The sequence below is a fragment of the Ceratotherium simum genome, chromosome 26, assembly GCF_057802395.1.
Source record: "Ceratotherium simum simum isolate JZ-2026a chromosome 26, ASM5780239v1, whole genome shotgun sequence".
Classification (NCBI taxonomy): domain Eukaryota; kingdom Metazoa; phylum Chordata; class Mammalia; order Perissodactyla; family Rhinocerotidae; genus Ceratotherium; species Ceratotherium simum.
The window spans coordinates 18510587-18524601 of record NC_141925.1 but is presented as its reverse complement, the minus strand read 5'-3'; the positions used below and the strand labels follow the sequence as shown (position 1 = coordinate 18524601).

At 38.4% G+C, this 14015-nt stretch overlaps 1 protein-coding gene across 1 annotated transcript; it reads right to left on the bottom strand.

Annotated features, from left to right (window-relative positions):
- Positions 1 to 4601: 4601 nt before the first annotated feature.
- On the bottom strand, positions 4602 to 12532 carry THUMPD1 (THUMP domain 1 NAT10 acetyltransferase adaptor). The gene is given in 7 exon segments (XM_014797219.2): positions 4602 to 8890; positions 9318 to 9394; positions 9396 to 9474; positions 9477 to 9560; positions 10772 to 10946; positions 12246 to 12372; positions 12374 to 12532. Coding segments are annotated over 7 exon segments (1041 nt in total). The 5' UTR covers positions 12451 to 12532; the 3' UTR covers positions 4602 to 8468.
- Positions 12533 to 14015: the final 1483 nt, after the last annotated feature.

Here is a 14015-nt window from a genome sequence, read left to right as displayed (position 1 = left end):
TAAGAGGTGATAAAATTTACATGAAATTTTGTAGGAAAAAACTGATGTTTTTTCTATTACAGAACTGGTTAACAAAAATAGTAATTTAAATGATGGCTAATTTTATCTGATGTCTTATGAAGTCTTATAGGCAATCTAAATAATTATTGGGAACAACTAAATAGTTGTGAAAAAAATAAATGTTGGATGAACTTTAAACAATAATTATGTGTTATGGTGGTTACAGCTTCCAAACTCTTTTTGGTGACTTAAAACTTTAGAGTTTTGCTAAATTTTATGATAAAAATTCAGTTGAGTAGATCATTTCCAAATAAGATAAGATATTAGACATTGATTGCTAAACTTACGTTTGTCTACATTTGGCTTTTCATTACAGGAAATCTAAAAGGTGTTTTGGGTCTATTGGTAAACATGTGTTTTATTAAAAAATTGTACTATAAAGTAACGTGTTTCCAGAAGTTATGAAGTGTTTATAAATTTTCCAATCCACAAAATGCTAATGTAAAAAAAAAAAAAAGTTTATAACTGCTTACTTAGTTTTTACTTAGAAGTCAAAGTCTATAAGGGTTAAAATTTCTAATTAATATATGTGATTGAAGCTACTAAAAATTAAGAAAAATATGTCTGTGTACAAGGAAAATAAGATGTATAAAGAAAAAACAAAGAATGGAAATATTTTGTTTGATTGATTAAGAAAGATAAATTTGTCCTCAAGTACTAGAAGGGAAAAGAAAGATATGGGACAAATTCTGAATGTAAAAAGAAAGTTATAGAAGGTTTGTAGAAGAGGAATTCTGGAAAAAGAGTTTTTGCATGGTCAAGTTGGCTAAGATTAAAATAAATTTAATTAAGTAAATGAGTTTTAATATCAAAAGTAAGCTGGTACAAAATTATAATTTGGTCTTATTTCTCTTAAAAGGATAATTTGCTTAAACTTGATAAAGAGGTTATAAAAGATTTTTCTTTACCTTTGAGTAAGTCTACCAAAAAAAAAAAAACTGTTAAAATAATTTCCTGTGTTCAAAAGACGGAGGTCTCTCTATTAAGGCTTTTTGGACTATTAATGCTCTGTTTGCTTTGACTTTATATTTTTGACAAGCTCCCCAAAATTCATATCTTAAATAAAGTCTTTTTTTTTCTTTGAGAATTTTCAAAGGGCCCTGGAACTTCTCAAAGAAATTTGCTCTCTTCCTATAAGGAGGAAGATACTAAACTTATTAGGCTTATTCAGTACGTGAAATTACATGGAAAACATTTTCAGACAAGTGAAGATAAAACCTTCTTAGGTGGTATTATGTGGGTAAATGTTATTGATATAGGTGTTTTAAAAGTGTATAACATTACTGAAATTCTGATCTGTCCTGGTTGTCAGTCATAATTCTGGTTATTATTATTTTAAAGTGTTGTATGTCACAAAATTAACCAAATTTCTTTGTCAATTGCCATTTTGAGGTCTTGTTTACAGACATTTCTTTGCTCTAATGCTTTTAGAAAGTGTTTCAACTTCAGAAAAATTCATGGAGGGCCGGCCCCGTGGCTTGGCGGTTAAGTGCGCGCACTGTGCTGCCGGCGGCCCGGGTTCGGATCCCAGGTGCGCACTGACACACCGCTCCTCTGGCCATGCTGGGGCCGCGTCCCACATACGGCAACTAGAAGGATGTGCAGCTATGACAGACAACTATCTGCTGGGGCTTTGGGGGAAAAATAAATAAATAAAAAAAATCTTTAGAAAAATTCATGGAAAGGACTCTGATATTTACACTGGAATACAGGTTTCTGACAAACTTTCTGATCATAAAACTGAACTTGGTAAGAAATTACAGAAATCTGATGGAGAAACTGACTTCATGAAGCTAATTAGATCTAAAAACCTCACTTTAGAGTTGTATCCAAGCTTTGTTCAGAGGCAATCTCTGGCACTTGTCTTCATCACTCAAGCTGCTAGTAACAAATAAAAAGTAGCTGTGTTCAGCCTTGGTTCCGAACTCTTGATACGTCTGAAAAACAAACATATCAACATAAATTGACCTTTCTCCTGCATCTAGTGAAAGCTTTTGTTGTCTTATCTGCACTCTTTAAATCATCCAACCTAGAGAAATTAACTCTTGAACTTCAGGATCATGTGAAAAAATCAACTGCAACTTATAAATATCCAAGAAAGGCAAGTATTTTGCTCAAATGTTAAAATGTGTGTTACCAAACAAGGGTCTAAGCATATAGATTTTATTAGCTTTTGACTTTATAGTAACTCATTATATACAAGTAGAAGACACCTATTTCAACTTGTTTAGCCCTAAAAATTTTGCTTTAAAATATTTTATACTAGGACACTACAAATGCTTGATAAACTGCAAGTTTTGATCAACTCTGCAATACTGAGTAACTAACTACTAAGGATCCTTCTTGGACTAATCAGTCCTATTCCATATGAGTAAAAAAGATGTGGCCAATTGTTTTTAAAGACAGCACCTGATCCATCTATCATAGTACTCTTGGGCCATATACCCTTATAAATCCATAGTACATGCCCTTAAGTATCAAGTGACTGAATTTAAGGCTCAGAAAGAAGATATTATCCAAAGAAACTGTGAAATCTTTCCTGAAACCTTCTTCAAAGGGATTTAAGAATAATTCTATATGAAGACTCAAGAGATGGCACTGCAATTTCCTTCTAGTCCTTTCCTGTTGATGTTGACTGATGCTTTGTCAGAATTCCATTTCAATTGGCACCATTTTAGTCAAAAAGCAGTTAATTTCAACCTAAGAACTAGTTACATTTTCTCCATTAAATTCACTAAATCAATGACAAGTTGTTTTTCAGAACGCTTATTTGAGGACATTTTAAAATAGAGTAGTCTCTAGGGGCCGGCCCGGTGGTGCAAGCTGTTAAGTGTGCACGCTCCGCTGCAGCGGCCCAGGGTTCGCTAGTTCGGATCCCGGGTGCGCACCGACACACCGCTTGGCAAGCCATGCTGTGGCGGCGTCCCATATAAAGTGGAGGAAGATGGGCATGGATGTTAGCCCACGGCCAGTCTTCCTCAGCAAAAAGAGGATTGGCAGATGTTAGCTCAGGGCTCATCTTCCTCGCACAAAAAATAATAATAATAAAATACAGTAGTCTTATCTTGAGGAGGGGAAAAAAGAATTTTACTGTCAAGGCATAGGGGAAATTTGTATATAATCAAAATTATCTCTAAAAAATCTCCCCCAGAACCACCAGGATCCAGCTCATAAAAGCTCAAAAGCCAAGAATCAACTTGCTGTTTCTCTTGGCATTTAGCTGTGGCCGCTATTTCCCTGGGGCAGTAGAGGCCTAGGTCTGGTTTGAACTGGGGAAAAGCAATGGAGTAAAAGGATTAGTCTTCTGGCAAAGCACAGAGGTGAATTTGCACTAAAATCTCCTATGATGGAGCTCCGCTGTCCTCTTTACTGTATAAACAGAACAGTTTCTGGTGTCCAAGAAATTCAATAAGCTTAGGCTAAGCCAAGCCCCAGACTCTGAAACTCAATGCCCGTTTCATGAAAGCTCTCTCCTATTGTACTGACAGCTGGGATAGTCAAAATGGAATCAAGTGTCTCATAATGTTTTTCTGATACTTAGGTGGACTTTGTTCAAAAATTCCCAAAGACGATGGCTGGGAAAATCTAACGCAACATCTCAGGAGAGCACGAAGTGGGTGGAACATAGCCTGATAAGAAAACTGTGGCATTGCGTAGTTACAGGGCTTTTAGTCCTGGCTTCCTGATAATTCAGTGACTACTCTCTTAAAGTGCTTAAGATTTTTCCTGTTGAACAACTGATCTTTTGTTTTGTACTTAACCAAAAAAAAAGAAAAATATAAAAATATTTGGGAATAAATTGCTATGATGACCAAACTGACAAAGGCAATGATTGTAATGACTTGTAGTGTGTAAAATAGCAAGGGTCACAGTGGACAATGAAATTATCTTGTGTCCAATTAATTTCAAATACAGATTAGAACTATTCTAAGAGAAATGTTCAAGACAGAATTTCTTCTGCCTTAACATCTTTATATTACTAATCTTTTAAGGTGGATTAAAATATTAATGTTAAAATGAAATATATAGGCCAGTCCCCTGGCCTAGTGGTTAAGTTCAGCATGCTCTGCTTCAGTGGCCTGCGTTCGGGTCCGGGGTGCGGACCTACATCACTCGTTGGCAGTCATGCTGTGGCAGCAACCCACATACAAAATAGAGGAAGACTGGCATGGATGTTAGCTCAGGGAGAATCTTCCACAAGCAAAGAGAGGAAGGTTGGCAACAGATGTTAGCTCAAGGCTAATTTCCTCAGCAGACAAAAGAAAAATATAAACAATTCAAAAGCCAATTAGTGAATTTAATTACTGTTATTATTATACCTTATTTTGAAACAATTCACTGTAAAATATCCTAAGCTTGGATTACTTAAGAGTATTTAATTATTCAAGAGCAATTAATAAACTTTTTGTATTTTTACTTTTTAGGACAATGTACCTTTTATTGACACATAATTTGATACAGAAACATCTTTTGATATATCTACTTATAGTAAAGCAAGAGATTTACTAAGAGGCAGAAAGAAAAAGCACAGAACACCAATCTTTAGAGAACAAATTTATTTTGATTTCTCTGAAAATATCAGGAACTATGAAAAAGAAGCTGAACATCTGGCCATACCAAAATCAAAATACAAGTAAAAATAACTTTGAGAAGTCATGTTTATCCTTAGAGAAACATGTTTTAAAATACCAACTTTAACATTCTTCCCCCCACAGAGCAAAACAAGTTCACTAGACCACTACACTGGAGCTTTTTAACTGACACAATTTCTTTTTATTATGAAATTTTTGTTGTACATTATTGTTTGTCAGTCACCATATAAGTGCATCCCTCCACCCCTTGTGCCTACCTCCACCCCCCTAGCCCCTGGTAACCACAAAACAGTTCTACCTGTCCGTGTGTTGCTTTATCTTCCACATATGAGTGAAATCATGCACTGTTTGTCTTTCTCTTTCTGGCTTATTTCACTTAACATAATACTCTCCAGATCCATCCATGTTGTTGCAAATGGGATGATTTTGTCTTTTTTAATGGCTGAGTAGTATTCCATGGTATATATATACCACATCTTCTTGATCCAATCATCAGTCAAGGGACACTTGGGTTGCTTCCATGTCTTGGCTATAGTGAATAATGCTGCAATGAACACAGGGGTGCATAAGCCTCTTCGGATTATTGATTTCAGGTTCGTTGGGTAGATACCCAGTAGTGGGATAGCTAGATCATAAGGTATTCCTATTTTTAATTTTTTGAGGAATCTCCATACTGTTTTCCATAGAGGCTACACCAGTTTGCATTTCCACCAGCAGTGAATTAGGGTTCCCATTTCACAATTTTTTAAAATAAAAATGAAAAGAAGCAAAAAAGCACTCAATTCCCACCTTGGAATCTCACCATTTATAAAATAACATGCTCAACTGTCAGTGACAATAAACACTTGGTAAACCTGAAAACAAAGCTTTCAATCAATCAATTCAGATTCCAACAGAACACAGTATATTTGACAGCTGGGGAAAACCAGCTTTTATCACACTCAGGTCTTACCAAATACCAATAAACACAAACAGGGGTTAAAAACAAATTAGTAAATCAAAATCTTTCTGTGGAATAGCAGCTTTCATAAAGTAAAAGAAACCAAATTCCACAGAGTTGTATGTTCTGTAAGCACATGGCCAATTTTATTCCCAGAGTCCCAGAGTCTTGCACTATCAAAATAAAAGCATTTTTGTCTTGGAAAAGTCTGATGAAGGCACCAAAAGCCTATCCTCCAAATCACACTTAAAATGCTTTTATCACCCTTTCAAGATGACTTCAACCTATTAAGAGTTAACTTTCTACATATCTAAAGATACATAAAAAAGTTGCAGTCTCATCTGCATTAGCAAGGCCCTGTCTATTCTCTTTGCCCCTCCCAAATCCTTACAGTCTGGTTTACCAATCAGGACCACTATCTAGGAGGATAAAAATATATGCCCACGTTCACTAGCCATTAAATAAACATAGACATTGGAGCAGGCTATATTTATAATCATTTATAAGACTTCCAAACTTTCTAAAACAAATATAAACCCATCTCCAAAAGCTAATTTCACAGCCCCTTAATATTCCGAATCTGGACATCTTATTTTGCAGCTCTCTTCTGTGTCTCTCTCTTCCAGCTTTTTTCAGTAGTTTTACCTTGGAGGAAACTTTGAAAAAACTTGCAAATTAAGGGAACCCTCAAGGCATGTGAGTGTGAGCACTAAGTTGAAGGATACTCTTATTGCACAGAAATCCAGAACTATCAGACTAGGACTCAGAGTTCTCTTCTCACAAAGACAATCTCAGGCTGAGAAGATTTAGAAAAACGATTCCTCACCCAGTCATACACCAGTTGGGAAAAGGAGGGGAAATGCTTTTTAATTTGGTTTTGCAGCTCTTCAAGGAGAGTTTTAGTAAGGCTTGAGATTTGTTGCTGTCTTTCTTCATTCTGAAGCCCAAGTGGCTGTGGAACCTTGATTTCAAGAGTTCCTTTGGCAACGTGATTGTTCCAAAGACTCAGTTTCTGTTTCCTCTAAGAATCCCGTTACTTAAGAAAAGACAGTTTCTCCAGGACCTTGCAGAAACTTGTTCATACAAAAATGTTTGCTAAACAGACTAGTTTCTGTAGCCATGCTTCATCTTCAAAGCATTCAGCAAAATCTGGCCTAGTATTTTCTTCATAATACTCTGACAATTCACCTTTCAACTCAAATATCCTGCTGAGAACTCTTCCTCTGATAAGCCACTGGATTTCTCTATGTAGATTTAGGTATTCTTTCTTCAGGTTTTGGTTTCTGGGTTTTTAAAAATGTTCTTGCATAAACAGGTCTTTAATAAAGTTAACCATTTTTGTAGCATTGAGAACTTTCTTCATTTCATCTCCAAGTTTTTTATATCAGCACCTCTCTGTGAAGAAAGCAGTGTGCTGTAACATCAACATCAGGATTTTCTTTTATTAAAATGAGGCAAAACTTGTCATGGAACAAACCACTGATGGGGCAGCAGGAGTAGAGATGACAAATCTTTGGTTTTCAAATACGCAGGAGAAATTTATATTGGGCTTTGTTTCGGGGAGGCACCTCTAGGAGCAGAAAAAGTTTTCTTGAATTTCAGCATCATTTACAAATCCTACAAATGCTATAGAGCATCACAAATATCTGGGAAATATGTTGACTCATCAACCCAGACAGAGAAGCTGTTGCTTTTCAGTTAATTACACAAAACTTCTTTAGCATCATGTGACGTAAGTCAATTTATTAAATTGAGAGTAAAGTTTTTTCAATTTTGTGTACTGTTTCTTGCCCTAGCATTTTAATATTGGTATTATTAGATTCTTACCAACTAGGTGAATTTTTCTTTTCTGGAATAAGTTCTGCTACTAAATTTGCTTCCTACACCTTTTCACCGAATGTGATTTTTCTGAACAAAAGCTTCACTGTTTTGATATTCCAAAAGTCATCTAAAATAATCAACACCTTTACTTATCAAATAGCTATGATTTATAATTAAAATTGCTGGAGCAAATGCTAGGCTTGTACATTGATTTCCATAGACAATGTGCAATGGAACAGAACAGGTTGGATTATAAATCTATATAAAACCACTGAGAAGTAGCTTTCATTGTAAACAAGGAATTTCTTTGTGTCCCTGGTAGCACTAGTATACCATAGTAACTCAGAATACTGTAATTCTTCATCACTAACCTTATCAGAAATACCTGTAGTTCTATACCTAAAATGCTTCTCTTCTATCTCACACCTTGCCTTCAAAAACTACAGCACTGGACCATCAGATCTGTTTGTAACAAACAAATGTTAATAAAACATAAAAACAGGCATGATAACTAAACAAGAAAATCACAAAAAGTATAAACACTTCACAAAACAATTCACTTCTAATCTATACGACCCATGTTTTTGCAATATTTACAACAAAGAGGCAGGGGACAGCTGAGTTGCAACACATAACCATTCTTTCCTTAGAACGAAAATTTTCCTCTGGGTGTATCTCGCACAGAGCTTGTTTGCTCGCATTAAGTCAGTTGGCAGTGCAGAAAGGGAGGCTGGGGAGGTAGTCACGAGGGACAGGCCATCATCCTCCTACCACTCTCCCCTCTGTGCAAGTGTCACCAATTATCCACAGCTTCTCCTAGCTCACTCAAATGCATGTGAGTCTACTGCACACTGCCACACAGCACAGAAAAGATCCCTAACAAAATTGTTGGAGCTGCTGAATCATCGTTCACTACTGTGAGCACAGCATTATGTAGCACACAAAGTTCAAAAATAATATTTTCAATCACCATTTTATATGGAATCCCAGCAACATCTCACAGAACCCCAGTTGAGAAATCAACTTCTAACACCAGATGATTTTTTTTTTTTTTCCTATGAGATGTCATTTTCATTTGACTCAGATCCTTCTGTGACTTGACTTGCAAGTTCAGGCTTAGCTCCTCCCTCATTCACCACCTGAGTCTCAGATATTGGTTTTGTCTGCTCCAGCTTCCCACTATTTTCTGGTACCACCTGCTGATTATTTGTTCCTTCTGCTGGGTCATTTTGATTTGATGTGTCACCAGACCCCAATTTAGCTTCTTTCTCATTTCCTGCTTGTGCTGCCTGCTTTGGGTTAAGCTGTAACGGGTCCTTAGTACTCTTCACCACCTCCTGGAGATGATATTTTCTGAACAACATATAATCTTACACAACAGTTGGGCAACAGATAGTTTTAATGATTTCTACTACCACTTAGTACTGTGGATTGGTAAGATCCACTTTATTTTCTGAATTGACGCTGTTTACTATTCCTGTAACAGAATAGGGACACAGTCTGAGAAGGATACATGAAGCTTGATATACACAAAAACAATCTTTCATCTCTTTCTGTTTGGGACTTGTTAAACAGTATATATACTAGTCTACTACATGGACCTCAGTCAAACTCCCTGAACTTTTTCTCTAAATAAATACAAATGAAATCCTGAAACATTTAATAAGAGTATTTTTTTTTCCCCAAAGAAAATTCAGTCTTGATTTGGAAAAGACTTATTATCTAACTACCAGATAATCTCATATCCAACATATTGAAATCAGTTAGGTTGGATATTATTTTAAGGATATTTTAATATACTTGTTCTACATTTGAAAATGTAGGCCTTATATCTTTAAAAAAAATTTCTTAAAAACAAGTATTTACCATTGCACACCAATGTAAAATCACTAAGAGAAATATACCTGCCAATTCTTTGATAATTTCTCTATTCATGTGACTGTTATTTCTAGATCTGTATACAATCTGAAATGTCCCTTTTTAGATCTTTAAACCAGGGTTCCAAAAATGTTTCTGCATATTTCTTCACATCTTCTAAGAAAGCCCTGCGTGTGCCTGAGAGGGTAACATTCGTAGAATAACCCAAGTCGTCGTCTTCTTGGTTTTGTACATATCCCGCAGAATATGATGTACCAATTTCTCAGGTTCTAAGAGAAAAAGTCAGCACAGAGCAAACAAGTAAGAATATAAGTTCTCAGACATTTTAAAGACTCTTCAAACTCTCTAAAATGAATTTTCATTGGCAGTGACATAAATTGACAGAGTAGAATTATCATAATGAATTTTCAATAAGTCTAACCAACCATTTTTTTCCACCTAATATTTCTTCAGTGCCTACTATGTATTAACACTGTATCTAATATTTTAACTCTGCAGCATTATTACTGCTTTCATGAAAAACAATTGTTCACGAAGACACTGGAATTAACATTTCTGTAATGTCTCATTTATCCAGCACCACCACCATACTGCTGTTTTCCTATAACAATAGTAACTGTCAAAGTAACAAACATTAAATAGTACACATTTTTTTTTATAAAAACGAAACAGAAATCTGCAAGTCACTTAAAAAGATTTCATTAATCCATTAGCTAGAGTTGTACAGAAGTCTAGACCCCAGACCTTGGAGGAGCTCCAGAACCATGAATTGCACAAGATCATGATACAGTTCTTAGGCCACATCCTGATTACACACAAGTCTATTTTGGGCTGCTCAGTGTTTGCAATACTTTTAAAGTATTTAACCACAGTTAAAAATCTAGAAACTTAGATTTCCAACTTCTGAAAAACCAGAAGATCTGGCCCTTCCAGAACTACATTCCCAAATGGCTGGAGCTGAGTAGCAGCTGCTCCTTTTAGACAGAACGTGTACTCTTGTTTTGCCTAAAGTTACATACAAAGAAAGCAGCAGAGCCAAGTTTCCACTCCTAAGCCAATGCTACGTCCACCACCCCATTCCACCTCTCCATATGCCTAGAGCTAACACAGTACAAACAGGATGCAATCAAGTGATTAACTGAGCCCTGACCATGAAGCCATTTTGTAGGCAGTGTTCTCTGAAACAGAGAGATGCCCGGGAGATGCCCAAACATTATAGGACCGATAACCTTTTTTTTATAATTTTTTTTTTTAATATATTTTTTTCCCTCAAAGCCCCAGTAGATAGTTGTATGTCATAGATGCACATCCTTCTAGTTGCTGTACATGGGACGTGGCCTCAGCATGGCCAGAGAAGCGGTGCATCGGTGCACGCCCAGACGTGAACCCGGGCCGCCAGCAGCAGAGCGCACGCACTTAACCACTAAGCCACGGGGCCAGCCCAGGACTGATAATCTTAAGGCGTATTACTCAGACACACCTATGCCAAGTGTCCTGATGAAGACTACATTATTTACTCCACTCTCCACTGACTGGAATCTTCTTCGCCTCATCTCTGTAGATGCCTTAAGGTCACCAACTTCTTTCTTCAAAGCAGCCTCCACATCATCGTCATCTCCCTCACTTCCAGAGGGCTGCTGATCCTTGCCTGTAAACTGTTTGCATAAAATTAATAAGCAGAAACGCCACAACAGCTCATGTTAAAAGCTATAATTAACTACTTATGTGAAATCCCCAATGACAGATGGCTCAACATCAACAATAAAGCTTTTTATTAAGAGGCTGAGACATCACTCCCTCCAAAATTCAGACGAAGAAGGGAGTTCCCTCAGACTATGGTACACATAATTTTAAAATGTTTTCAAAAGCATCTTGACAGTCTGAGACAGAGGACAATGCGCTCACCAGATGAATTTCAGGGTGGACCTTAATCCCGTCACTAGATATCTTAGTGCCTGATATGATACTCTCTTCTTGGTGAGATGAGACCAAATAGTTATGGAATTAGAAACTCTTACTCTTGTTCTACTGAGGAACAGGGAACAGAAACAGTTCAAAAACTCACTCAAGGTAGCAATGTAGAAAGGACACGCACATGTGGTCCACTTCTCTGCCTCACCAACAGAGCTGCCAATCAGGCACTAATACAACTATACACATTATGCAGCCTTTATTATATACCAAGATCTATTTTATGTACATAAGCAACCTTTTAGCTAACCTTAAGAAACACTATCATTGTTCTCTTATCTAGCTCAGCAGAATCAGATTTAGTGCCCAAATCCCAGCGCAAGTAAATGACAGTACCTGAATTCAGATCCCCTCAGGACCATCCTCCTGCATTTAATTTCTTGGAGTGTTCGTGTCCAGATCCTAAACCAAGAATATAATGATTTCCAAACTGTGAGGGGACAATTAGAATTTAGGTGATATTGGTACAAAAGTTTCTACCTGTTAAAATGTATTTATACGTGCATTTGACACATAACTAGCACTAATACTAAACTCAGTATCTATTCCAGAGATACTGCTTAGGACCAACACATTATCACCGCCACGGTGTTCAGATGGCGGTAAGACACGGCAAAAACCACGAGGAACGAAGTTTGCCCGTGTGAACTGGACCATCTACCGAACCTACTCGAGCCTCAGTGTCCTCGTGAACATTACGTCACAAGGATATCGTGAGGAGTAAATGTTTCTGAAAGAGCTTCAGAAACACAAAGCCTGAGCCGCAGGAAGCAATCTAGAAAGGAGAGCCACCGTGATTAACGATGCGGACAAAATCCCAAGGTGCAAGCATTTCACGACGCGAGGGGGCGGGAACCGGGGAAGCCACGCCCCTTCCTCGCCACGCTCGCGACAAAACTCACGCATGCGTATACAGAAAGCCGGCCTTCCCGCCTTCCCTCCTTCCTTAAAGCCCTAACGGCCCCGCCCGCCCGAGCCTCTACCTTCTCCGGACCGTACACGTCGTCTGCGTACTCGTTGAGCAGGCTGTAGGCCTCCTCCACGCACCTGCGCTCGTTCATGTTGCAGGTGATGAGAAGGCCCTCTGGCCCGGGTTCCAGTTGCCGGGGCCGCCGCCGGCACGCACTGAGCGCTGCCTTTGCACTTCCCGCCGCCAGATTGAGGCGGCTGCTGGACGGAGGTCGCCATGGTGCACACCTGACGCTCGCGAGAAAAGTGTTCCTCCACGGCTCTCAGCGTCCTCACCTCTGAGGGCGCCGGCTGGTGACGTCAGACGTGCGCGACCTCCTCCCCTGGCCCCGCCTCCCAGCTTCCTTCCGTCTTGCGCCGGTCTCAAAGCCTGTCGGAGGCTGTCTGTGGAGAGGAAGTGCGAGGCCCGCCGCTGCCCCGCCCCTCGCGAGGATTGACAGGCGTTTCTTTCACGTCACCACCGGAAGGATGGGTTTCCTTGGAAAGTGAGCTTGGAGGGAGCCGGCCTGTAAGCTTAGATGCTGGTCTCCAAGTGGGTATAGACATTGCTCGCAAAGAACCGGTTCGTTTACTTATTCATATTCATTGATCCGTTCAGTTAATATTTATTAAGCACCTGTGTGCTAGTTATTGTCCTGAGTACTAAGGTTGAGACCGTTGGCAAAGCAAGACACTTCATACTCACGTTGCCCTTGTAGGCAAAGGTTTCTTAGAAGTTAGTGGGAGGGCCGGCTCCGTGGCTTAGCGGTTAAGTGCGCGCACTCTGATGCTGGCGGTCCGGGTTCGGATCCAACGCGAGGCCGAGTCCCACGTACAGCAACTAGAAGGATGTGAACCTATGACATACAACTATCTACTGGGGCTTTGGGGGTAAAAAACTGAATAAATAAAATCTTTAAAAAAAAAAAAAAAAAGTTAGTGGGGACTTCCAAACCACCCTCCTAATTCTTGCTCCTATTGAAATGTGCATATTCAATAGACTTTCTTTTACTATTCCTGTTGCAGGACCCCCAAAGGTACAAAGGAAAACAAGACATGAAGTACAAGGAACTCATTGAAGTCAGAGACCTGACTATCAGAATGAGAAATACAAAATTAAGGGAAACTGGGCCAAACTTCTTAACATTAAGTTGTCACCAGGGGGACATTTTAACTTGGAAAATATGTTTATATTAATACCAAAAATATTGTCCATATCAATTTCTTTACACACTTTTGTTTGACACTGATGTCATAACAAGTGATAGTGACATTTTGGTGAATTATTCTTCCAATAATTGGAAGGAAATCACATTCTTCACTTCTGAACAAAATCATGTAGAGCCAAAACAGAGTTTCGTTTGTTGCCCTAGGAAGGATTACCTAGTCCAGTGACCCCAAAATGTGGCATGGATTGTAGTAGGAAGTCAGGAATACAGAACCTCTTATTTATTGTGAGGCCTGCATCACTCAGATACCCATTCTTGTGACTCCCATGAAAAAGTAATGCTGATATGAAATAACAGTCTAGAACTCCATATACATCTCAAAGAATTTTCACTAACAGTAAGGGAAAATATTCATCTTTTCTCCAAGGAAGTACATATACCTTGCCATTTTCTTTCCTTCATACCTGTCCCCAAAATGTTTAAGAACCCACTGGTTAGTCTGAATATGTAAGCAATCCCCTCAGAGTTAACATCATAATATTCCCCATACCCTGAAGTCAGGAATCCAGCTCCTTTACTTCACGCAGTTAGAAATCAACTTGACCTTTATAAATCCCTTGTCTCGGGGGTACACCT